Source organism: Hyperoodon ampullatus (assembly GCF_949752795.1).
Source record: "Hyperoodon ampullatus genome assembly, chromosome: X".
NCBI classification, from domain to species: Eukaryota; Metazoa; Chordata; class Mammalia; order Artiodactyla; family Ziphiidae; genus Hyperoodon; species Hyperoodon ampullatus.
Window position 1 is genome coordinate 44,438,307 of NC_136913.1, and position 24,507 is coordinate 44,462,813.

Sequence of the window (24,507 nt, forward strand, 5' to 3'; positions counted from 1 at the left end):
GTAGGGCAAGAAACAGAGAGGAGCTCTGGGATCTGGGAGTGGGGTACTGTTAGCTGGTCTCAGGAGAGCCTTTGCTGTCACCCATGTCTTTTACAAATGAATTTCAATTTCCTTTTTCTCTTTATTTATTTATTTATTTATTTGGCCACACCTGGAGGCATGCGGGATCTTAGTTCCTGGACCAGGGATAGAACGGTGCCACCTGCAGTGGATGCATGGAGTCTTAACCACTGGACCACCAGGGAAGTCCTAGATTTCTTTTTTCACAAGCAGAAGGGGGGAGGTGGGGGTGATCCCAATTTAGCCTCCTTCCTGATGCTGTCAGAGGACCCCTCTGCCTAAGATACGTCACATGCCAAGCTAGTTCTAACCTCCAGGCCTTTCTACTGGCAGGACTCTCCTGGAGGTTTCCTTATCCTTTCCTTTCCGTCCATCTGTCCCGCCTCAGCTGATCTGCCTGACCCCTTGTGGAATCTCTGGCTTTCCCCCACCCCTCATCTGAGCCCTCACACATCCTCACTCTCTCCACTTTCCTCCATCTGTCCAGAAACCTCCCTTCCCCCACCACCTCCACTCTGTCTCCAGCTTTTTTTGGCTGCTGCCTCTTCCGCCTCCCCTCCTCCTCCTTCCTTCCCTGACGCTGAATAATCAGGCCCGGCTGTCCTGGTTTCTGGAAATACCCGCGTGTGGGCAGTGGCTCAGGGCTGAAACGGGATGGATAGATGAGGACCGCTGGGCAGCCCCAGGCCTCCAGTGCAAAGACACCAAAATCCAGGGGTGTGGTCCATGCCGGTCTCCTTCTGAGGAAGGGAGGGCAGGAGGTTTATTGAGCAGTGGGGGAGGGATGGGAATTCAGAGGGCATGGACACAGGCCATCTCGTCTCCCAGGTCCTCCTCATCAAAGCGGGAGAGGATGGACTCCTCGTCACTATAAAGTGAGCTGGTCCTCTGTGCCAGCAGGTCACTGGCAGCACTGTCCATCTCGTCCAGTGTCAGGCGACATGCGTCTGCAATCTCCCTCTTGGCCAGGGCCACGAAGCGTGGGTCTCGGGCAAACAGGCCCAGGCCCTCGGAGATGAGCACCTGGGGGCACAGATGGGATCAGTGTTGACAGAGGGCAGAGCATGGAGTCGAAGCAGTGTGCACAGAGGGGTTGGTGTGGATGAGTGATGAACCCATGAGGGCACGCAGGGAAGTCAGTGGGGGTCAGTGGGGGACATTGGGACACACATCTTGCTGAGCAGAAGTCACAGAGCAAAGGGATAGCTACATACACAACACGGAGACTGGGGACCCTCCTTCCCAAGCTCCCACCTTCTCCCCTTCTCTCCCATCCCTCCGGCCCCCTCCCCTTCTGGACTCACAGCCTCCACCAGGCTGTCAGCACTGCCCCTTTTGCCATGGCTGGGGTCTGAGTGGGTTCCAGGCACGTGCAGACAGGTGAAGGTGCGCAGTGGACTGCTGGAGTTGCCGAGGTATCCGTCCCCTGCTGCACCCTCCTCCACCAAAAACAGTGGGGCGTATAGGAGCCGGCCCCGCTGAGGAGGGGTTGCCCAGGAACCCTGGACCAGAATGAACATCAGGAGCATAGTGACTGATGGGGAGGGTATGAGGATCTAGGAATCACTCCTGTGCCTACCTCTTACCCCCCAAACACAACTGGAGTCAAAGTGAATGGGTATAAATCAGCCGTGGGTTTATTTCAGAGCATAGAAGGCCTGGATTTAAATCTCAGCTTTGCCACTTACTAGCTGTGCGATCTTGAGTAAGCCTCTCTGGGCCTCAGTTTCCTTATCTGTACACTGGGGCTAGTAACAGTACCCACCTCACAGGCACAGTGAGGACTGTGTGAATTCACACGTGCCCCCTTCTTCAGAAGGGTCCGACATGTAGTGTATTTGATACATTCAGCCTAGGCTGCCCCCCACCCCTCCGGGCCTCAGCCCCCTCCCCCACCTCACCTGTGCCCTGCTGGGCCCTGAGTTGCGCCCACGATGATAGGTGCCTGGGATGGGTAAATCTTCACAACTGCCCTGGCGCCGCAGACACTGGATGGTGAAGGAAGGCTTCCGGCCTGGGGGTGTGGGGGGAACCAGGGGCAAAGAGGAATGTCAGTGCCTCCCCAGCCCTCTGCCCTTATGGCCCAAGGGGCCCCCCCAGGACCCATGTCCACTCTCACCTGCAGGCGTTGGGGGCAGCAGACGGCGGCGTGGTGCTTGGTGGCCATCCACATATCTCTGGGGTCTGTGAGGTGGCAAAAGGATGGGGCGTGGGGGAGTCCCTGCCTGCTCATCTAGGTAGGAGAGCCTGTTTGGGAGGGAGGGCTGGGGTGAGCTCAGGCCTGGGCATGCGCGATGGGGTGCCATCCCTCTCGCACGTGGCTCATGGGCTCATCCTACGTGTCGTGGCCAGAGTGCTGGCTGGGGACTTCCTCTTGTTCATCCTGCTTCTCTTGCCCTTTGGTTGCCTTGGACTGAGAACTTCCTTCTTCTGGAATGGTGAAAATGAGAACCCCAGAGCTTCTCCTGAGGGAAAGTGAGGCAAGTTAGGCAGACCAGATCCCCTCAGTGTGGTCCTGGGCCCCTGGGCCCCTCTCATTTCATGTCCTACCTTCTACAGAAACACTAGACTTTTTTTAACTGGGAAAAATTCACATAACATAAAATTAACCTGTCATCATTTTTTTTTTTTTTTGTGGTACGCAGGCCTCTCACTGCTGTGGCCTCTCCCGCTGCGGAGCACAGGCTCCGGACGCGCAGGCTCAGCAGCCATGGCTCATGGGCCCAGCCGCTCTGCGGCATGTGAGATCTTCCTGGACCGGGGCAGAACCCGCGTCCCCTGCATCGGCAGGTGGACTCTCAACCACTGCGCCACCAGGGAAGCCCTAACCTGTCATCATTTTAAAGGAGACATGGGCTTTCTTTTAATAGACGTTTGTCTCACTGGAAACACCCTCTGCCCCCTGAAGTACCCCATAAAGTGGCTAGTCCCTGCCTTCCCTCACAGTCCTCCTGCAGACCTTTGGCCATACCTGTGGGCGTGGGACCCGGCCTGGGGCACACTGGACTGTCTGGAGTTGGGAGCACCCCCATCGTCATCACTGGGCCCAAGGGAAAGTGAATCTGGCGGTTTGTCCCAGGCAGGCAGAGACACAGAAATCACAGAGCTCCGGCGAGATGGGGGCTGGGAGCCCATTGGGGCCTGTGGAAATCACAGGACTGAGCATTGCATACAGGTTATAACTAAAAGTCACTTGGTCAAATAGTGTGTCTCCAATGAGCTCCCCAGGGGCCAAATCTGGGCCTTGCCCTCCAACAGTGGGTGGTAGGTACCAAATAAACATTTGTCTATTGCAGAGGGTCTTCTCTGGGGGGCTTCCTCCCAGACGCAGTATGGAAATCACTCAGGGGGTTGAGGGTGTATTTTACAATCAAGAGTTCCTGGGGGAGTGAAAGCTTATTGTCCTTACTTTGTACGTTTCCGGGTCCTTCTCATCTTCCTTCTCCTCTCCCTCCTGCCCCTCTTCCTCCTCCTCCTCATCTGTGTCACAGGTGAGGGCCTGCCGCATCTCAGGACCCAAGTCTTGCAGGCTCCTCAGACCAGCCTGTGGGGGTGGGAAAAGAGGGAAGCGGGTAGCTCAGGGTCTAAACTTCCCTGTCCCTGAGTAGGAGTGTGGGGTGGGGGAAGGAGCCCCACAGTCACCCCTGACCCTCTGTGCGTCCTGGGGTCTCAGTTTCCTCATCTGTGACATGGGTTCCATGAGATCAAGAAGGCAGTCAGCCTCAGCCACAGAGCTCCCACATACCCCCACCCAGCTCAGGCCCTGCTCCCAAGACCTGAAGGGCAGAGGAGGTGCTTGGGGGGGCCTCGGCCCCTAGTAGCCCCTTTTCTTTCCTCCGCCGGAATTTGCGGAAATAGTCCTGGATCAGAAATGTGGCGTAGAATTTGCCCACGGTAACTTCTTCCTCTGGGAGCAAGGGAGAGGAGGCAAGATCACACAGGAGTCCTCTGCTCCCCACACCCCCACATCAAAGCTTGGACTCTCCCCCTGCACCCCTCCCTCTCCAGCCAGTGATGGTTTGGTGGTGGTGAGCAATCGTTGACATTCAGAGGCAGGCTTAAGGAACTGCGGTGGAGCTAGCTCACCGTCAGCTGGGGGGATGACCTCATCTAGCAGCTTCTGCTTCATCCGCTTCCAGATCTTTTTGATGACAATCCGCAGCTCCTGATTGGCTTGCTCCAGGTTCCCTGCATGGGGAGAGGATGTGGGGCCTGAGCCAATAGGAAGAGCCTTTCACAGCCACTCCTTCACTGTTGGAGGGCGCGTCACAAACTTCTACCGCATCCAAACACCGCCCCCGTTGGACAGGTGGGAAAACAGGCCTGGAGAAGGCAGAGTCACCTATTTTGAGGTTCAGAGCTAAGAGTGGGGCCCATCCCTCAATTAGTTTGCTCCTTGCGCCTTCCCCGGGGACCCTCCCCCTCCTACCCCTCCCCTTCCTCCCCACACACCTTCTGTCTTGATCTTCAGGGATGTCCGAACGAGGGCAAAGAGTGTGGCATTGAATGTCACTGTCCCATCTGAGTTGAGAGGCATGTTCATCGCCACAAGTCTCTGTGCACACCAGGGACATGGAACCCATTTTGGGCAAATGCCAGGGATGCAGGCATGTGACGCCCAAGGGCAGAAACCTTTGAGGATGCCACCAAACACCCCCTCCCCACCCAAGGCAGGGTCCCTGCCCACCCCTGCTGTGTGGTGACAGTCCTCTCAGAGGCAGTGGTGGGCAGGTGCACAGACCTTGCAGGCCACTCGGTGTGGGCACAGCTTCCCGAATCCCAGGGGTGGCTGGATGCGTCTCAGCAGGGCAACCACATCCAGGTGCTTGATGCGGCCTCTGGGGAGGGTGGGGGTGGAAGAGAGGCACTACTGGGTTGGAGATACCACTTCTGGTCCTTACTCAAGGCCCTACCAGCTCATCACTCCCTCGCCCCACCAACACCCCATAGTTTTCCAGGGAAGAACTGGAGGGCAGTCAGTGGGGGAGGGGAAAAGGCAGAGAACAGGGGCAGTGGGAAACTTGGGGCATCTACTGCCTGGGTAATGGGAGGCATAGGTCAAAGGTTCCAGAGTTGGAGGACTGTGAGGCAGTGCACTGTCCTCTGGTATCCCGGGTATGGGGTCAGAGGGCATACTTGGCCCCAGGGTCATATTCAGACCAGATCCTCTTGAATTCATCGAGGTGATGGGGGCCCAGGATGGACCAGTCTCTGGTTAGATAATCAAAGTTGTCCATGATCACAGCCACAAAGAGATTTATGATCTGTGGGCCAGTGAGTAGGAGAGGTTAGGTGAAGGGCAGAGAAGAGTATGGGGGGCTTGGTGGGAGGCGGAGGTAAGCTTCTATGGTCACTGGGTCATGAGTCCCCGGGTTGATCTTGTCATCAGGCCAGCCCTTTTACCCGTTCTGAAGATCTGGGCTCCCCACCTCATCCCCATCAGGACCAGCCCCCGGGGCAGTAGTGGTGGTTGTGGGCATTGGTCCTTACCAGGAATGCACAGAGCATGAAGAAGCTGATAAAATAGGCTATGGCAAAATTGCTACCACAGCTAAACTCCTCACCAGGGCCGAAGTCAGACTCAGGGTCACACCGGCTCCCAGGAAGGCTGGCAAGCATTATCTCCTGCCATGCCTCACCAGTAGCACACCTGGGGGTCACACAGTGGTGCCATCTTGGGGGGGAGGCTATGAAGTCATGACAAGGGCCACTGTGGGGGCCAGAGGGGTGAGGAGATGACCTATTTCTTACCAGGGGCTACATCTGGTAAAAACAGCATTTCAATATTTTAAAAGCTGGTGTGGCCATGTTGATGACAATCATGTTTGCATTTTACAGAGGGGGTGCTGAGGCCTATGAAAGGTATACGTCTTGCAGCCAGAAAAAGGATGGCTGAGGCTAGAAGATTCTAAAAGATTCTTTAGAACACAGCCAGAAAAGGTCTCAGGCAATATGGAGCCCCATGCTGCCCTGTTACTTCCGTATCTCAGGCAGTCAGGGGCCCAGAGAGTATGTGTGGGTACCCAAAAGCATGCTGGAGATCAAAGCAGCAGGGGAGAGGGTGTGTGTGTGTGTCACCTGAACAAAAGCAGCACAGCCTGTGGAAAGGTCTGGAAGTTGTTGTTTCGGTTGATCTGTGTGCCATCCTGAAGAGCCACCTTGCCGAAAATCTGGGGGCATACAGGGGCTGTGTCAGAGGGGTGACTCCGTGCCCCTACAGGTTCCCATCCATTTCACAACACCTAATACCCAAAGGATCCTTACAACCCTGACAAGCAGGCACTGCTGATCCCATTTCACAGATGTATGGACTGACTCAGGGTGGTGCAGCTTGTCTGTCTTTCTACCCCCACTTTGGGCTCATTCCTATCTAACCCCCCTCAACAGAGGAGTGCCTGAGGGATGCTCCCCAGGTTTCTCACTTGCCTGCATCCCAATGACTGCGTAAATGAAGAATATCATTGCGATGAGAAGAGCCACATAGGGCAAGGCCTATGGGGGTGGAGAGGAGGATAGATACTCAGGTCCAGGCAGAGAACTGTTAAGCCCCAGAATGCACTCAAGCCGGGGCCTGCTGAGAGATGTGGTCCATCCCCAAAGTGCCCATGACTGCCAGGGTCTCCCAAATATGGACACAGTATTAAATACAATAGAGTAAGGTCAGTGAGGCCAAGACATGTTGGGAATTGAGAGCCCACAAAAGAGAGAAAACTGGAAATGGTAAGCTGCACATGGGTATGGCATGCTGGAAGGTGTAGTTCTGGGGGCGGTAAAAGGACAAGCTGAGGGTGTGAAGTGGGGATGAGGGGCGAACAAAGGAGTGGGGGAGTTACCTGGAAGGACTTGATGAATGTCCAGAGTAATGTGCGAATCCCTTCACCCTTACTGAGGAGCTTGACCAGCCGCATGACTCGGAAGAGGCGAAAGAAAGTGATCGAAATGCGGGAACTGTCCTCAGAGCTCTGGGGTTGGGCGTGTGGTGGGTATGCTCAGTCCACATTTGCCCCAGCCACCTCCCTGTCTCATGCTTTGGCCCTCCCAGCCTCCAAATCCCTCAGAACCCAGGCCCCAGGGTGGTCAGGGAGCATTTCTAAGGACTTTTGGGAAGAAAGGAAAGGAGGGTAGGTGAAGAGAGAGGCAGTCCCTGTTGTGAGGTGGGGGGGCTACCTCGCCAAGATGGCCACCATTCTGCACAGAGATATTGCCAAAATAGAGGTGATGGAGGAGATGATGAGGTCACAGGGCCAATGAACAAGGAGAGAAATGATGGAGCAGATACGGGGGATAATGGATGGTAGAGTTATTATCCAAGGGATGATAAGGAAGGTTATGTGGTAATGGATCAGGATGGTTGAAGGAAAAGTTGGTAATGAGGGTGAAAGGTAGAGGAGAGGGCACAGGAGATGGTGGAGGAGAGATATTGGAGCCAATCGAGGAAATGATGAAGCCGGTGGTTTCACGGAGATGAGAGAACCGATGGAGGATCCAATGGAGAAGCCAGTGATGGAGATATGGACCCAGAAGCATTGTCAATGGAGGACCATGTAGTACCCAGTGAAAGAGATGATGGAGCCAACCGTGCAGTCAGTGGTGATGACAGAACCGTGAAAGACCCAGTGTCAGAGACGATGGTGTCGGTGGAGGAAATGGAGCCAATGAAGGAGTCAGAGGAGATGATGGAGTCAAAGCAGGAGTTGGTGGAGATGATGGGACCAATGGAGGGGGATGTAGAAGCAATGAAGAAAATAATAGAAATAACAGGAGAGTCATTTTAGGAGATGCTGGAGCCAGAGGATAGCTTGCAAATGAACGAGCGGGAGCTGGTAGAAGGGGGCTTTGGCTGAACCCAATAGGGACTCAAGGGATAGAGCTAGAGGGAGGAGCTCTGAGTCGCCAGGAGTGGGGTGGATGTGAGTGGGAACCACCTCCCCATGTGAAAGAAAGCCCTGGGGTTGAGGTGAGGGAAGGTTGGTAGGGGGTGAGTGGGTTAGTGGAGAGCCAGTCCTCACGTTGACTTCAGTGACGGCAATGTCCACTACGCTGCCCACCACAATAAGAGCATCAAACGTGTTCCAGGCATCGGTAAAGTAATGCTGTAGACAGGAGGAAAGCAGTGCCCTGTCTTCTCAGAGCTAGCAAGCTAGGGTATGGGGCTAGTAGTGGTTGGGGGCATTGGGGAGGCAGGGTCTAGGTTGGATCACATGATAAGGCTGCATCTAGATCCCTCTTCCTCCCTAGTCTCATGACTCCCTGGTTGCTGCCTCCCTGAGAGCTATGCAGTGAGTTCCACCCTAAGGAATGGGTCTAGGCCTTGGGGGGTACCTTGGGTTTGAAGGCGATGATTTTGAGCACCATCTCAACAGTGAAGAGGCCAGTGAAAACCATGTTGAGGATGTCCATGACATAGTTGAAGGGAGCAGTCTGCTCATAGTGCTGGGGAGAAAATCAGACGTGGGGACATAGCCTGAGGCAGAGATTCCCCCCCACACCCCAACCAAATATTCTCTGTCTTGGACTGAGGTAAGTCTGGGGATGTGGTAGCACTATGGGTTGGCCAAACCTCTCACACTGTCCACCTCTCATTATGCATATTGGAAAGCCCAGCCCTTGATTTCCTAGCTTTCCTTGCAGCTAGTTCTGACTAATGAGACAGAAACGTAAGCTTGCTGCTGCTTGGGCAGCTTCTGTGAAAATTATTTTTGATTTCCAATAAAAGGGTCAAGTGAGGAGAGTCCCTTGGCGCAACCTTCCTTCCTTTTTCCTTCTTTGAATGTGGTTTTGATGCCTGGAACTGTGGCAGCCATCTTGTGACCATGAAGCAACAGTCATGAGAACAAAACCCAACTTACTAAGAATAGAGGAGCAGAAATATAGAGCCTGGGTCCCTGATGAGCAATGAGCAAACAGCCTACCTCTGCACTGCTTGCTATGTGAGGTAACTATCATAATTCATTGACTCCAGGATACACATCTTTTCACAGTTTAGAATCTCTGAAATTGGGGTGCATTTCACAGCCAATGACAACTTACATTTGCCATCTGCCATTTTTTCCACATTCTCACATCTCTGAAATCAGGATACAACTTATGATTATTGGCCTTTGATTTGAATATATGTGGCACATATCTTTAAAGCTTAAGTCTCTGTCAGTTGGGGGTTTTGTTACTTGCAGGCTAAAGCATTCCTGACGGTTCTTAAGGATTTGTGCAGACAGAATTGGGTCAGGTGTCTGGCGGGATCAGGGTGGGGCGCTCAGACCTGCATGGCTAGAGCAACCGTGTTGAGCAGGATGAGCAGGAACATGAGATACTCGAAGGCAGCAGAGTTCACAGTGGCCCACACCCGATACTGATGCGGGTTCTTGGGGATATAGCGGCGGAGTGGCTGGGCCTTGAGGGCATACTCCACACACTGGCGCTGCATATAGGTGCAAGGCATGAGTGAGCAGTGGGGTCCCGAGGCAAGGAGCTGGGGTGGGGGTGGGGGTTGGTGGATCAGGGGTCGGAGGTCACCTGGTTCTTGTCCAGCTCACAGTCTTGGTACTCCTGCTCGCCCTGGGCACGGAAGGTGATGATGACGAAGCCCACAAAGATGTTCATCATGAAGAATGCAATGATGATGATGTAGACAATGAAGAACACTGAGATCTCCACGTGGTAATTATAGATGGGGCCCTTGTTCTCTGCGTTTGCATCGATGGCCTTATATAGCAGCCTGGGGAGCCAGTGGGAGCAAGTGAAGGGATATCCCAGACCCCTCAGACCTGTCCCCAGACACCTTAGGCACCCCAGAATATCCCCAAAGATCCCCAAATCCCCTGACCTAACTATCTGAGACCTACACACCCGGCCCTCAAAGACTCCCAAAGCCCAGCCCTCCAGAGATCCAGAGATCCCCATCCAACCTTCCTGAGAATCCCCATCCAGGCCCTCCAAGACTCCCAAATCCCTTAAGTTCCCACAGACTCCCAGTTCTCCTCCAGCCATCTGAGGATCCCCATGCAGCTCCCCAGAACTCCCCAACAAGCCCCCAAAGATCTCTAAATCCCCTGTCCTATCAACTTGAATTCCTTGCTCCATCGCCCCCCACCTAGTACTCCCAAAGACTTGTGCAGCTATCTGGAAACCCCTGAATCTCCAGCTCCATCTCCTCCAAGACCTCCACCCAGTCCCCCCAGACCTCTACCTGGTACCCCCCTAAATCCCAAGCAGTCCTCTCTAGACTTCCACCTAGTGCCTCAGAGACCTCTCTACCCAATTCTTGGAGGTCCCCTCAACCAGGTCCCCAAAGCACCCCCCGCCAACTTCTGGGAGATCCCCACCTAGTCATCTGATACACCCACCAGTCCCCAGAAAACCCTATCCACTCTCCAGAGACCTTCTTCACATCCCAAGATACCCTTCCACCCATCCCCAGGATATCCAAAGCCAATCCCCTAAAGCCTCTTGCCCAGTCCCCTGCCCATCCCTGGGCCCCTGCCCCTCACGCAGGCCAGCCTTCGAAGGTGGAGACAGTGAACAGGGCCATCATGGCTGAAAGGACATTGTCAAAGTTGAAATCACTGTTGACCCAGAGCCGCTCCCGGACCAGGGGCCTTGACACATCTCCATCGGGGTAGACCAGGAAGGAGCCCCTGTGGATGTTGCAGACATGCTGGGTGGGTGAGGAGGGGTAGGGAGCTGTGGAATGGGGACTGGTGTCTGCAGCACGGAGGCAGCAGGGCATAGTGGTGGAGCTGGATAGCCTGGGTTCCAATCCTGCCCTTCCATTTACTGGCTGGGTGACCTTGGGCACTTAACCTCTGTGCTTCAGTTTTCCCCATTTATGACATAAGGATAATAACAGAATGTATTTCCTGTCTTGTTACAAGGATTAATTTTGTTAATCAATGAGAACAGTGTCTGGCACATTGTTGGGGCCGTATACATTAGCTATCATCAGCATTATTGTCACCATCGTTGCCATCCAGGAAAAAGCAATACGAATAACAGCCAACATTTATCAGCACTAAGTATATGCCAGGCACTGTGCTAGGCTTTACATGTACTAACTTTACATTGTAGTACACTCTCTGTGTAGTAACTCATTTGCTCCTCACAACAACCTTGTGAAATCCACACTCTTTTTATCCCCATTTTTCAGTTGAGGAAAATGGGACTCAGCAAGGTTACGAAATGTATCCAAGTCTCATAAGACGAATTTGAACCAGGAATGTCTAATTTCAGCGAACTATTACCCTCTGTAGGAGTCTCAAGACGGAAGCTGGGGACTTGGTGGTGGGGGTCGGGTGTTTGAGGACGGTTGGGATTCTGGAGTGGAATGTAGGTAACTCTGGGGAATGTGGAGAGGGGTTTTGGGCAGTTATTGGGGGGGCCTCTTAAGGACTGATGTCTGAGGGCTTTTGCCGTTCTTGGGAGAATTCTCGGGATGTATCTTGGGGCCTTGAGGATTTCTGGGGTCTTGGGGGCCTTGATAAAATCTGGAGGGGTCTCTGCAGGTCCTTGGAGGAAGATCTAGGGGTTTTAGAGGCCTGAGTGAGATCTAGGGGCCTCTTTGGACTTTGGGAGGGTCCTGGGCTCCATGGAGGGCAGGATTTCAGGCACTCACTTGCATTCTTGGGGTGTGTGTTTGGCCTCATCAGTGCAACTGTAGAATTTCCCCTGCAGAGAGGATATTTGTCAAGCAGATTCACCCTTCATCCCCCGGCCCCGTGCCTTGATTCATGCCTGGGCCTCCCTCCAGTGTTTCCTCCCACCTTGAAGAGCTGCACGCCAATGCAGGCGAACATGAATTGCAGGAGCGTGGTCACAATCATGATATTCCCGATGGTCCGGATGGCCACGAACACACACTGCACCACGTGCTGCAGACACCCACAAATATGGCTCATGGACACCGCAGGCCACGGTGGCCACAGGGCAAGGACTCTGGGCATGGATGGAGCTCAGGGACTTGGGTCAGGAACATGTGGTCTTGGGTGAAGGATGTGTGGGTACCAACGGGAAATGTGTTTGCCAGACAGGGGTATGTGGCCACATGTCAGGAACTTGGATCACAGAAATGTGGCCTTTGGTAAGGAATGGATGGTCACTTGTAAGGAACATGGATGAGGCCACATGGCCAGTGGTCAGGGCCGTGTGGTTACACATTGCGGCCAGGCTATGTGGTCATGCATCACTGCAAATGGTCAGTCGGATCAGTGATCCTGGCCCCAGGGGCGGGGCAGGGTCTGGGTCCCATGGATTTGGGTGGGATGGGATTACCTTGAGTCCTTTGGCCCTGTTGATGGCTCGGAGGGGCCGTAGTACTCGGAGTACTCGAAGAATCTTCACCACCGAGATGGCACTGGAGCTGAGGAGGGGGCAGTCCTCAGGCCATGGCCCGGGCCTGGCCTTGGCTCTTGGAGGAATGGGGTGGGCAGGTGTCACTCACTGGATGCCAAAGGAGATGAGGGACACGCTGACCACCAGCAGATCCAACAGATTGAACCAGCTACGGCAGAAGGAGCCACGGTGCAGGAAAGCCCCAAACACCGTCATCTGGGGAGTAGGGGGACATCAGGCTAGTTAGACCCCAGATCCGGGGATAGAGAAGGGAGTTGGGGATGGAAACAGGAGAGGTGGGCTGCAGGGGTGGGTGGGGAGTAGGTTGGGGTAACTGGGGGTATGATGGGCGGTCCATTAGTCACCTTTAGTAGAATCTCCACAGTGAAAATGGAGGTGAAGGCATAATCGAAGTACCCCAGAATCTGGGGGGCAAGAAAGAGGGGGAGCCACCGAGTCATGGCTGAGGGGGATCCTAGCTGTGTGTATCTCTCAGTAAGTTTTGCTGTCCTTCCCTCCCTCTCTCCTTCCCTCCCTCTATCTCTCTCTCTCCCATCATCATCATCATCATCAGGACTTTTCTACAAGGCAAAAGCCTTGGCCACCAGAAAGACAAGGGTTCAGATTTGGGTTCCTCTGCCTCTACTCAGCTACATGGGCGCCCTTGGTCTGCTCAACCTCTGAGCACAGCTTCCTCCTCTGCCAAACACTGATCACCTCCCCGGTGCTTCCCCAAATGTGTTGCACTCATAATAAAGGCTGGCACTGCTGCAGCTGCCATTATTGCTCCTCTCTCTCTGCCCAACTAGGGGTCTTCTCCCTGCCTCCACCCTGGCCCCAGCTTGTGCCCAGTAGGACACCCTTGGGGGTGTCTCCTGAGTCCCCAGCCCAAGGCTCACGTGGTTGCGGAAGGAGTGGGCTCGGATGGGGTCCTCAGCTGCCAGGGACACACTGCTGAGGATGATGAACACCAGGATAAGATTGGTGAAGACGTGATGGTGGATGAGGGTGTGGCAGGCCTTCCTCAGCCTGGGGAGTGCGGAATGGTCCATAGTCAGAACACAGGACCACAGAGTTGATTGGGGGAGCCCGAGAGATACAGCATGGGCCCTGTTGCATAAGGCCGTGCACCCCACCCGAGCCTTGGCTGCTCCCTGGTCCTCCCCCTGCCCCAGCCCCTCCTGCCCCAACTCCCTGTACATTCTCAACACTCACGGGTTGGTTTGGCTGAGGCAGAAGAAGGCGCTGCCCTCAGGGATGGGTACCACCTTCTCCTTAGGTACAACTTCCTGCAGGAGTTCCACATGTCCTGCACCCCCTTCCTCCTCCTCCTCTTCCTCCTCCTCCTCCTCCTCTTCCTCCATGCCTGGCAGCAGCAGCAGATCAAAGGAGAGAGAATGAATTGAGAAAATGTATGTAAAGCACCTAGAACAGTGCTTGTCATGTGGTAAATTCTCATCTCCCTGCTAGAATGTCAGCTCCTCAGAGAAGGGATTTCAGACTGTTTTGTTCACTGTTGTGTCCTCAGCACTTAGAACAGTGCATGGGACACAGGAGGGGCTCAGTAAATGTGTGTTGAATACACATTGCCATCTTCAGTCGTATACATACTATTTTATAATAAAGGCTCTGAGAAGTTCTGCAGTGAAACAAAATGTCTGTTTCTCTTCTTTAATCTCAGCGTCTCAAATGTTCCTGGCCACACACCAAGCCCATTATTTTTAAGATGTTGTCGGAGAAGGCTGCTCTCCAGAGAGGAGGGTCTCAGGGGTCACGAGCTCCACCTGGGTGCTGTCCCCAAGGTCCCATACCTCTATCACCTGGCCTTGCCCACTTGCCTGCTCCTTCATTTTTTGCACCTTCCTCTTCCTCATTCTCCCCACCAGGCACCTGGGGACAGGAAGATGGGGGTCATCATTGATGGGGTAGACACCAGGGGATGGACACAGGGGAGGCATGGGAGGGACACAATAAAGAAGGAATGAATAGACAGAGGATGCGGGATAAAGACACACACGCATAGACAGATATTGGTGGTAGTGGGAGGTATAGACAGTGCCCAGGCCTCTAACTCACCAGTGCTCCATTCTCCTGTGGAGTTCCCTCAGTGTCCTTCTCCCTGTGCGAGGAAGTTGGGGAGGAGGTGACTGTTAAGGATGGAAGCAGATAGGCAAGGCCAAGGGAGGGGGTCATTGCAATCAGAACAGACCTTTCTCAGGTCCCATACAACCTCCCTGCTTCCTCCCTCATCCCCTTAGTCTATTCTCTCAGCAGCAGGAGGGATGCTGTTAAATTCTATGTCTGATACATTCCTCCTCTGCTCACACCCCTCCCATGGCTCCCCACCACTCAGAGCAAAACCCAAAGTTCTCACCATGGCCCAGAATGCCCTTCATCTGGCGTTTTTATTCCCCCCATTTGAGCTCACCTCCTACCACTCTCCTTGTCCCCAGACCAGGTATCGAACCCGGGGCCCCGGGTGAAAGCAGCGAAAGAGCCGAGTCCTAACCACTAGACTGCCAGGGAATTCCCTCCATGGTGTTTTTTGAATGTGCTAAGAATATTATCACCTCAAGACCTTTGCACTTGCTGTCCCCTTGCCTTGAACACTCTTTCCCCAGATATTTGCATGGCTCACTCCCCCACTTCATTCAGGCCTCTCTTTAACTGTCACCTTCTCATAGAGGCCTTCCTTGATTACCCTAACCAAAATAGCAATCTTCATTTCTCTCTATTCTCTTATTCTGCTTTCTTTTTCTTCATTACATATTAACATATATTTAATTAAATTATATTATTATATATTCATTTGTTTGTTTTGCTTGCCTTCCCCAACTAGAATGTCAGCTCCATGAAAGCAAGGACTCTGTCTTCTTTGACCCCTGCTGTCTCTTTAGCATCTAGAACAGGGCCTGGCAAAAAGTAGGTGCTCAATAAATGCACGTGCAGTGAATGAGGACTGGAAGGTTGGATCTGCAGATGGGGATTGCCAGGGTGACCAAGGCATCTCTGGTGGTGTGGGATGTGTGTGGGAGGGTCCCAGTCAGGGATCCCAGGGAGAGACTGTCTTGGAGGCAGAGCAAGACCTCACCTGCCCTTGTCCTTGTCAGTGCCTGCATCTCCACTGGCCAGGTTGTCCACAGCAATGGCAAGAAACACGTTCAACAGGATGTCTGGGGTGAGCTCAGGCTACAAGGATGGAGAAGCAGCCTGCCTATGGAGTGCCCATGTCCCCATTATCCTCCCCTAGCCCTGCCACGATCCAGCCTCCCAAGGCTCTGAGGATACAGTTGCCGCAGATGAAGAGGATGATGAAGTACACGCATACCAGCATCCCTGGGAAGAAGGGGCCTCCATAGGCCATGATACCATCATACATGACCACATTCCAGTCCTCACCTGTCAAGATCTGGGGGTGGGAGGTCACCGTGAAGCTCTTGGGACCCTCTCCCCAATCTTGGGTGCCCCCGCCTTGCCCACCCATCCCATGATCTCCAGGTCTCACCTGAAAGACAGTGAGGAGGGCCTGGGGAAAGGTGTCAAAGGTGCTTCGCTTGGTGTGGGTCTGGTCAAAGTTGAACTTGCCCCCAAACAGCTGCATGCCAAGCAGGGAGAAGATGATGATAAAGAGGAAGAGGAGAAGCAGCAAGGATGCAATGGATTTCATTGAATTGAGCAGGGACGCCACTAAATTGCTCAGAGATGCCCAGTGCCTGCAGCAGAGATGGAGGGGGAAGGGTTGACATGTCCAGTGGTGAGTCAGGAGCCGGAGCAGGGCTCCAGCTTGGGATGCACTGGGGCGGACTGGGTTAAGATGAGCTTTTGTGTCATTGTTGGAATTGATTTTGGAGGTGGGGTGAGGTGAGAATAAGAAGTAAGGGGAGGGTTGTATTCGGGGTTGGGGTTGGCATTAGGGGAGATGAGGTTAGTATGGAGGGTATATGGAAGTTGGTGAAGCTAAAATTGGGTTTTAGGTTGGGCCTGGGGTTAGGGATTATAGCTGGGGATGGGGTTGGGGAATATTTGGAGTTGTAGATGACGGAGTCGGGGATAAGTCTGTGGCTGAGGGTTGGGATAGAGGAGAGGATGGATGGGGATGAGATTGGGGCTGGGACTGGGGATGGGTTTGCGTTTGGAGATAGGCTGATGGTTATGAGTTTGGGATGTGGGGGTTGTGGCTAGTGATGGGGATGAGGCTGGGAGCTAGGAATGAGGCTGGAGGTGGGCTTGGGCTTGGGCTTGGGTTATGGGGCTGTAAATGAGCTTGTGGATGATGAGTGGTTTGTGGTTGGGGTTAGAGATGGTGTTATGGTTGGGGGTGGGGGATGGGGCTTGGGTTGGGGATGAGTATGGAGTTGAGTTTGGAGATGGGGTTGGGAATAATGTTCTAGCTGAAGTTGAGGCTGAGGAAAGGGATGGAAATGGAATAGAAGACACCCTCCCCAGCAGACTTTAATCTCCAGGAAGGCAGGAACTTGTGTCTGCTTTGATTCCTGGTGTTTCCCTAGGGCCTGGAAGGGTGCCTTGTATGCAGTAGGCACTCAATGGATATTTGATAAATGAATGGTGATGAGGATATAGTCATCATTGGAGCTGGGGTGGTGGCTGTTGGGGCTGTGTTTGGGGCCCCCGTCCTCTCCCCCGACACACACACACACACACACATACACACACACCTGGTGACCTTAAAGATCCTGAGGAGGCGCACACAGCGGAGCACCGAGATGCCCAGGGGCTGCATGATGCCCACCTCCACCAGGGTGGTCTCCAGGATGCCCCCACAAACCACGAAGCAGTCAAAGCGGTTGAAGAAGGAGGAGACGTAGACAGAGGGCCCCAGACTATATAACTTGAGAAGCATCTCCACCGTGAACAGACAGAGCAACACTTTGTTGGCATACTCTGTGGGGAGAGGGGCAGGGGTGACTGGGCTAGTCAGTTTTTGTGGTGAAATGTGGGGAGGTAGGGGCCATGGGGCGATCTGGGGTAGTTGGTATCCGTCCAGGCACAGGCTGGTGGCGTGGTTAGGACTAGGGATCGGGTGAGTTTGTAGGTCACAGTGGGCAAGCTTTTGAGGGGCTTGGAGCTGGGGCAAGGGGCAGAGCTGGGGTGTGGGTCTCGGTCAGCCTCTATGAATACAGAAAAACTCCAGTTCAAGGGTAGAGTTAGAATCTGGGGTTTAGTTGGGACTGGGGCTGGTTTGAGGGTTGGGATTAGAAGTGTACTCAGTATTCAGGTTGGGGGCTGAGATTAAGATGAATAATACTAAGAGCTAACACTTGTAAAGTGTTAGCTTTATGTGGGCCAGGCAATGTTCTAAGCATTTTTCACTTTAACTCATTTAATCCTCCCCACCACCCCCTGAAGTGGATACTACTACTATTCCCATTTTGTAGATGGGGAAATTGAGGCACAGAGGGCTTAACTTGTCCAGACAGTGTGGTATTAAGAGCCTGGACTTTGGAGCCAGGCTGCCTGGGTTTGCCACTCACTAGCTGAGTCCTGGGATTAGTCACTTAATGCACCTTAGTACTTAATTCACCTAAAGTTGCAGTGAAGAGAAATTGAGTGAGTACAGGTAAAGTGTTGAGAACAGAGCTTGACACACACAGCAAGTGCTATACAAGTGTAAGCTACAAGGTAGGATGGAACAGGCTAAAGTTTCTGCATTTACTTGGGTAGGAGGTCAGTATCTGGGGGTGTGGGGCACCCGAGAGATCCTGGATTGGAGCTTCTGGGGTGGAAGGAATTGGGGTCTGGGGGAGAGGGCTGGCAGGCTGGGGGGTGCACCCTGGATCTGGGTGAGCCAGATGGGCTGCCCGTGGTGCTCCGAGGCGATGGTCAGCGTGTTGAGGAAGACGAGCAGCAGCACGGCCCAGTAGCAGGCATTGGACTTCACAGCCCGCCGGCAGCGCGCCCGAAGGCCCCGGTTGGCTCGGCGGAGGCAGCGGCTGTGGGGATGGGGAACCCACCGGCTGAGATCACCTACCTAAGCCTGCCCTGGGGGGCTCAGGTGGGGGAGCCCGGCGGTCATGGGGGGCTTGGAGGGCTTGGAGGTGGGGCTCACAAAGTCATGGGGTCCAGCAGTCACACAACTTTTCCAACTCACCAGACACTGGTTTTCATGATCTTGTTTCTGGAAAAGAGGGGGATGGGAGGTAGGCATCGTCAGGGGCTGAGCGGCAGTCAGTAGCGAGGGTTGGAGGTCAGGGGCTGAGGTCAAGGTTGGAGGCTAAAGTAAGGATTGGGGTCAGGGTCTGTTCTGGGTTCTGGCTGGGTCAGGGGTCAAGGGCTGGGGGCCCTCACAGGCAGCGTGTACAGCTGGCTAGAGCCCCCTCTTCCTCTTCCTCATCGCCTGGGGTCTCTGCCATCGAACCGGTGTCACTGGCTGGGAGGCTGGCTGTGGGCAGGGTGGAAGAAGAGGTTGGCACATGAAGATCCCAGGGTTCTGACTTTGGCTTTCTCCTCTGCCTACCCATCCCTCCCCCTTGTCAACCTTGCTGGACCCCCACCGTGGCTGCTGGTGGAGTGTGTGGAGTGGGTGGAGTGACTGAACCAGTGCAGACGTCCTCGTCTCCTATTGGTCAGCTCTGCCAGTTGTGGCCCTGTGGGGACATGGAGGACAGTGGTGGAGCATGGCCTGGGGCGGGGTTAGGGCCCTGTGTGTGTGTGTGTGTGGGGGGGGGTGGTTTGTTATTTGGAGTCTTTGTTCTGGGTGCAGTCTGGGAAGGGTATCTGAGTCTGGGTTCTGTGTCCTAACCGGAGGCTGGGCCTAGAGTTTTTTTTTTTTGTTTTTGTTATTTTTTGGCCGCGCAGCATGGCATGTGGGATCTTAGTTCCCCGATCAGGGATCGAACCCGTGCTCCCTGCAGTGGAAGCGCGGAGTCTTAACCACTGGACCTCCAGGGAAGACCCAGGGGCCTAGAGTTGCTGCGGGCTGGGGCTGGATCTCAGGAGGGCAGCCCACATCTGAGGATGCATGGAGCAGGGAGTGGGCCAGGTTGGGATTGCCTACGGTGGCTGGCCTGGCCCTCTTGAGCCACAGAACCAAAGTTGCCATCAGCTGAGGGGTCCTCCATGTCCAGCTCCTCCGCCTGTGTGATCCAGTCCAGGTAGCCCCGCAGGTCCTCCTCCAGCTGCTGCTTCTCTCGAAGCTTCTGGAAGTCCCCTCGCGCTTTTGCCTTCTCCCTCTCCTTGGAGAACTCTCTGAGGGAGGAGAATAGAGGGTTAGGTGGGGGAACAACCCTGGCCCCCTTGCCGTCACCTCCCAGCCACACTGACCTCCTTGTTGTTCTTTGAATATGCTAAGCACATTTTAGCTTTGGAGCCTTTGCACTGGCTGTTCCCTTTGCTTGGAACAATCTTTCCTCAGATACCCACATGGCTCAATCTCTTTCACACTTTCACTGAGATAACACCATCTCAGGGAGGCCTGTCCTGATTGTCCTTATTTGTAATTACAAGATCTCAGCATTCCTATCTTAACTCTTCCTTTCTTTCCATAGCACATATTCCATATAAGACACTACACATATGTGTGTGTATGTATGTACAAACACACATTTATTGTGTATGTTGCTATTGTCTGTCTCTCCCCACCAGAATGTAATAGCCAGGAAGGCAGAGATTTTTGTCTCTTGTTCCATTCCTGAAACAGTGCCTCACACACAGTAGATGCTCAATGTTGACTGAATGAATGAAGGGGTATTTTAAATGGGTTTTGAAGGATGCCTAGCAGTTTGCCAGGAACAAAGTAAAGGGACAGGGGCTGCGGGGCAGGAAGGAAGGCCTGGGTAGGTGTCTAGATTCCTCACCCACTCAGGACACCAAGTACAAGGTTGAGGACGAAGAAGGATCCAAAGATGACAAGACTCACGAAATACACCCAGGGCAGTTCATACCCCATGGCATCCTGCATCTAGGGAGAGAGAAGGGGCATGCATCCCTCAGGGTAGGCGGACACTCCCACCCGAGCTCGGTGAGGAAAGGCAGGTGCAGCTTCTGCACTGTGTGCCCGCCGTCCACCTCACCCAGTAGAGCACGTCAGTCCAGCCTTCCATGGTGATGCACTGGAAGACTGTCAGCATGGCGAAGAAGAAATTGTCGAAGTTGGTGATGCCTCCGTTGGGACCTGCCCAGCGTCCGCGGCACTCGGTCTGGTTCAGCGTACAAGCACGCCCCGATCCTGATGACGCACAGGGCGATGGGTCCTCCTCCGCCTCTACGTCTGTGGGAAGACTGGAGCTCTGGAACCTGAAGCACGCCCACCCACAGTCTTTGCCACCTTGGAGGCCCGCCTACCTGGGAAGTTCGCCTCAGGGTTCTAGATTTTTGTAAATCAAAGACAACCCGTAGCCTCTGACTGTGCTGGGTCAGGATTATGAACCCCTGGGAAGCTGTGAAACCCAACCACAGGGACCTGAGGAGTGGGACTGTAAACCTTGGGGCAGAATCTTGTGAATAACAGTGAGGCGTGAGCCTAGGAGCAGTCTTGTGAGTTTGGGAGGGTCTCTTGAAAGAAGGGTGGGGCCAAGACGGGTTTGGGTGTGTATGAAAAAGGCCTATTTGGGACCAGTTCTGGAGAATGGAGTCTTCAGTGTGGGATAGGGCCTTAACCTGTGAGTGGAAACTTGTGATAGGGTGGAGCAATTAGCTAGGGGGGCGGTTGTAGTCTGGAATTGAGGGCGGAGTCTTGAATATGGGAGGGGCGGGGAAAGACTTGTTTATCTGGGGGCGGAGCCTGAACTTGGGGGCGGAGTGTTGTGAATTTGAGTGTGTCCCCTAGAGAACAGGGTGGGGCTTAGGAGCCAATGGAGGGGGCGTATCCTGTTCCGGGGTTGGGGTGGGCTTGCTGACCAGATCCCAGGAAGTAGCACGTTTTGTGCATGCGTCCGAGGAACAGCTCGAGTCCGATGATGGCGTAAATGATGATGACAAAGAGCACGAGAAGTGCGATATGCAGCAGCGGCACCAGCGCCTTCATGATGGAATTGAGCACTATGTGCAGGCCTGTGGGGAGCGAGGGGTGGGCAACGTAGGGGCGGGGTCAGCTCAGCCCCCCTCCCGCTCTCCCCTCCGCTACCTCCAAGCCCGGGGGACGAGCCACTCACTCGGGACCCCGGACACCAGCCTCAGTGGCCTCAGCACCCGAAACGCCCGCAACGCCTTCACATCGAAGCCCCCCGGCTTCCCTCCGGTATGCGGGGCGTCCCCCGGGCGTCCGGGCCCCTGCTCCAGCAGCACGCTGAACAGCCTGATGGGGGATCACAGGACAAGGAGGCGGGGGTCAGGCGTTCGGATCCCCCCTTCCCCCCACCCTTCAACTCGAAAAAGTACAAGTCCCTGTAACTGGAAATGCAAATAGGTTTAAAATATGTTAATATTCCTGATTCTGGCTACCGAATGGAGGCAGTCTGAAGCAGTCGCTTCCCCGAGCCCCGAATTTAGCGGGCCTGTGGTGGGAAGTTGAGCTAGGGTTGGGGGTATTCCTTGCAGAGGCGCACCCGACCACGACGATGATGAAGTCGAGCAGGTTCCAGCCATTGCGGATGTAGGCGCTGGGGTGGAGCACCAGCCCATAGGCCACGATCTTGAGCACGGTCTCCACAGTGAAAATCACCAAGAACACGTACTCCACCTGCTCCTGGGGGCGGAGCCGGGGGTGGGGGGCGAGAGATCGGGAAGTTATTTGGGAGTGGGGTTTGTTTGACAGGGCGAAGGGGAAGAGGAGAGTAGCGGGGACCGAGGGTGGGGCTGGGCAGGAGAGGGTCATCTGGGTCAGAGAGGGGCGGGGCCTGGCTGGAAGGCTTGAGGTGTGGCTCTACTGGGGCTGTATCTAGCTGGAGGCGGGGCGGGGCGGGGCGGGGCTAGCCTCACCAGGTTGTGGTTGGCAGTGTTGGAGTCATCCTCTGGGAAGGGGATGTAGACCCCAAGGGCCACGCAGTTGGCAAAGATGGTCAGCAGGATGAGGATGTCGAAGGGCCTCAGGTGGACACAGTTAAGGACCCAGGCAGAGTGGTCTCAGAGCCCCACATTCCCTTGGGGCCCTCCCCACCCAATGCTGACCCTTGACCCTAAGGTGACCAGCTCTGACATTCCCAGCCCCTGCCCCGACCAAGGCCTTGACTCTGACCCCCCTGGAAACCTTAGCCATCCTCAACTCTTGCTGAGATTTAGTCTTTGACTCTTGATCCCCCTGGTGACCTTCACCTTTCTCAACTCCCCCTTGAATCCAGTTCTTAATCCTTGATCCCTGGTGACCTCAGCCCTCTTCCATTCCAGCCCTGGCTTAATCCTTGACTCTTGGTACCCTGGTGACCTTCACCCCTGAGCCCTGCCCCTGGCCTTCCAGGATGCTTCCATTCCACGATGCTGATGCAGGACCGCCGCAGGGGGTTTGCCAGGGTGAGGCAGAAGAGTGCCCGGGGTGAGCGCTGGGCACTGGCCACTGCCACTGTCTTGTGCTTACTGTGCTGAGTCCTTCGCTTAGGGGTCCCCAGGCTGGATGCCTCGCCGATTTCACCACCTGATGCTGGGGGCCCAGGGCACAGCCCCCATTCGGGCCCAGGGCCTGTCCCGTTGGCTGGACTGGGCTCTGGGGTGGAGTCTGTGTGGAGAAACCGAGTGGGGGGGGACAGGGTATTGGGGCAATCACGGCTGCCTCCTACATGATCCTATCCCTCTGTCTGAGGGAAGGAGAGAAGAGTATGTAAAATTAGGGAAAGTTGAGGGTAACTGAGTTAAAGATTGGGGGATAAGAGTTGGGACTGGAGTTGATTGACGATAGAGTGAGAGTTTATAGGGGAGTGAGGGTGAGATTATGTTTCTAATTGAAGTAGGGTTTGGTGTTAGATTTGGGGGGTAGAGATTAAATTGGCATGGGGTAGGATTAAGTTTATAGCTGGAAGCAAATTTAGGATTAAATTTGAGTGGTAGGTTTTGGGTTGGGTTTAAATACCGTGGGAGTAAAGTGTTCTTGAGATATGATTTAGGGTTAGGACTGGATATTTGAATGAGCTGGAATTTGAATTAGGATCAAGGTTAGGGTTTAACTTGAGTTTGGGTGGGATCTGAGTTTTGCACTGGGGTTTTCAGCTAAAGCCATTCCCAAGTCCCATGGCCTTGTTTCAGCCTCCAAGGGACAGTGGGTTGGCCTGGTTAAGATACCCAGCTTTGGAGGAAACAAGCTATCTGAGTTTAAATCCTGACTCTACCACTTGGTAGGTGTGTGTGGCCTTGAGCAAATTATGTAACCTCTCTGAGCCTCAATTTCCTTACCTGTATAATGAGATGACAGTAAGAGTACCTACAATATAGGGTTGATGTGAGGATTAAATGAGTTCAGCATTCAGAAGAATGTCTGGCACATAGTATTATCCCCATTTTGCAGGTGGAGAAATTGATGCAAAAAGAGAGGTTAAGTGATTTGATGAAGTAGCTGAATTGGGAGCCAAATCCAGGCAGTCTCTGACTCTAAGCCTTCACAACTTACTACCACCATCAAGTGTGTATTCTCTCTCTCTTTCTCTCTCTCTCTCTCTCTCTCTCTCTCTCTCTGGTACTTAAAAATGGGTCTGCACTCTTTCTGGAAAGTCAGAGACCCACTCACTAACAGTGCTTATATCCAGGGGTTGGGGTTGAGTTTCGGTAACTTTAGAGCTCATGGTAAGGTCTGTATCCACGTTGGGGTTTGGACTCTAACGGGGGTTTGCCCTCTGGTTGGTAAAGTTTGTGTTAGGATTAAGCTTGGGGCTGGCACTGGAGTTGAAGTTGGGGTGGGCGTTAGGATAGAGATCAGGGCCAGGATTCGGTTGGGTTTCAGTTGGGATCTAAGGCTGTGTTTGGGGCTGGCTGGGATGGGAACAGGATGATGTGATTCTGGTCCCCTAAAGGCTCTCCAGGGGTGGGGTCCTGGTGGGCAGTGGGTGGGTCAGAGGGGCTGAGGATGGAGCAGAGTCCAGGCTTGCTCCAAGGGTCTGCAGGGGTGGAAGCCTGCTCTCACCTTTCCCGCCTTCAGATGCCGCCATCCTCCTTTCGAGGTTGAAGAGCCATCTGCACACAGCCCCCCTCTCTTCCCCCAGCTTTGGAGGGATTAAGGTCACAGGGCGGGGCCATAACAGGGTC

At 54.1% G+C, this 24,507-nt stretch overlaps 1 protein-coding gene across 1 annotated transcript; it reads right to left on the reverse strand.

The window, feature by feature from the left end:
• Positions 1–852: 852 nt before the first annotated feature.
• Positions 853–24,410, reverse strand: CACNA1F (calcium voltage-gated channel subunit alpha1 F; the record flags this gene model as incomplete). The annotated part of the gene is made up of 46 exons (XM_079728002.1): positions 853–1,083; positions 1,365–1,562; positions 1,962–2,074; positions 2,180–2,307; positions 2,400–2,525; positions 3,032–3,201; positions 3,470–3,604; positions 3,837–3,967; positions 4,147–4,248; positions 4,513–4,615; positions 4,802–4,898; positions 5,197–5,324; positions 5,551–5,710; positions 6,139–6,230; positions 6,487–6,552; positions 6,894–7,022; positions 7,228–7,248; positions 8,070–8,153; positions 8,383–8,493; positions 9,320–9,478; positions 9,574–9,775; positions 10,548–10,694; positions 11,669–11,721; positions 11,817–11,924; positions 12,325–12,412; positions 12,494–12,600; positions 12,750–12,809; positions 13,284–13,413; positions 13,600–13,739; positions 14,160–14,274; positions 15,476–15,557; positions 15,673–15,793; positions 15,890–16,097; positions 17,061–17,286; positions 18,175–18,335; positions 18,494–18,520; positions 18,691–18,784; positions 18,897–18,989; positions 19,400–19,590; positions 20,199–20,302; positions 20,415–20,611; positions 21,241–21,393; positions 21,495–21,637; positions 21,888–22,027; positions 22,261–22,366; positions 24,331–24,410. 46 exons carry the CDS (start codon positions 24,408–24,410, stop codon positions 853–855), a joined length of 5,760 nt encoding a protein of 1,919 aa, XP_079584128.1.
• Positions 24,411–24,507: the final 97 nt, after the last annotated feature.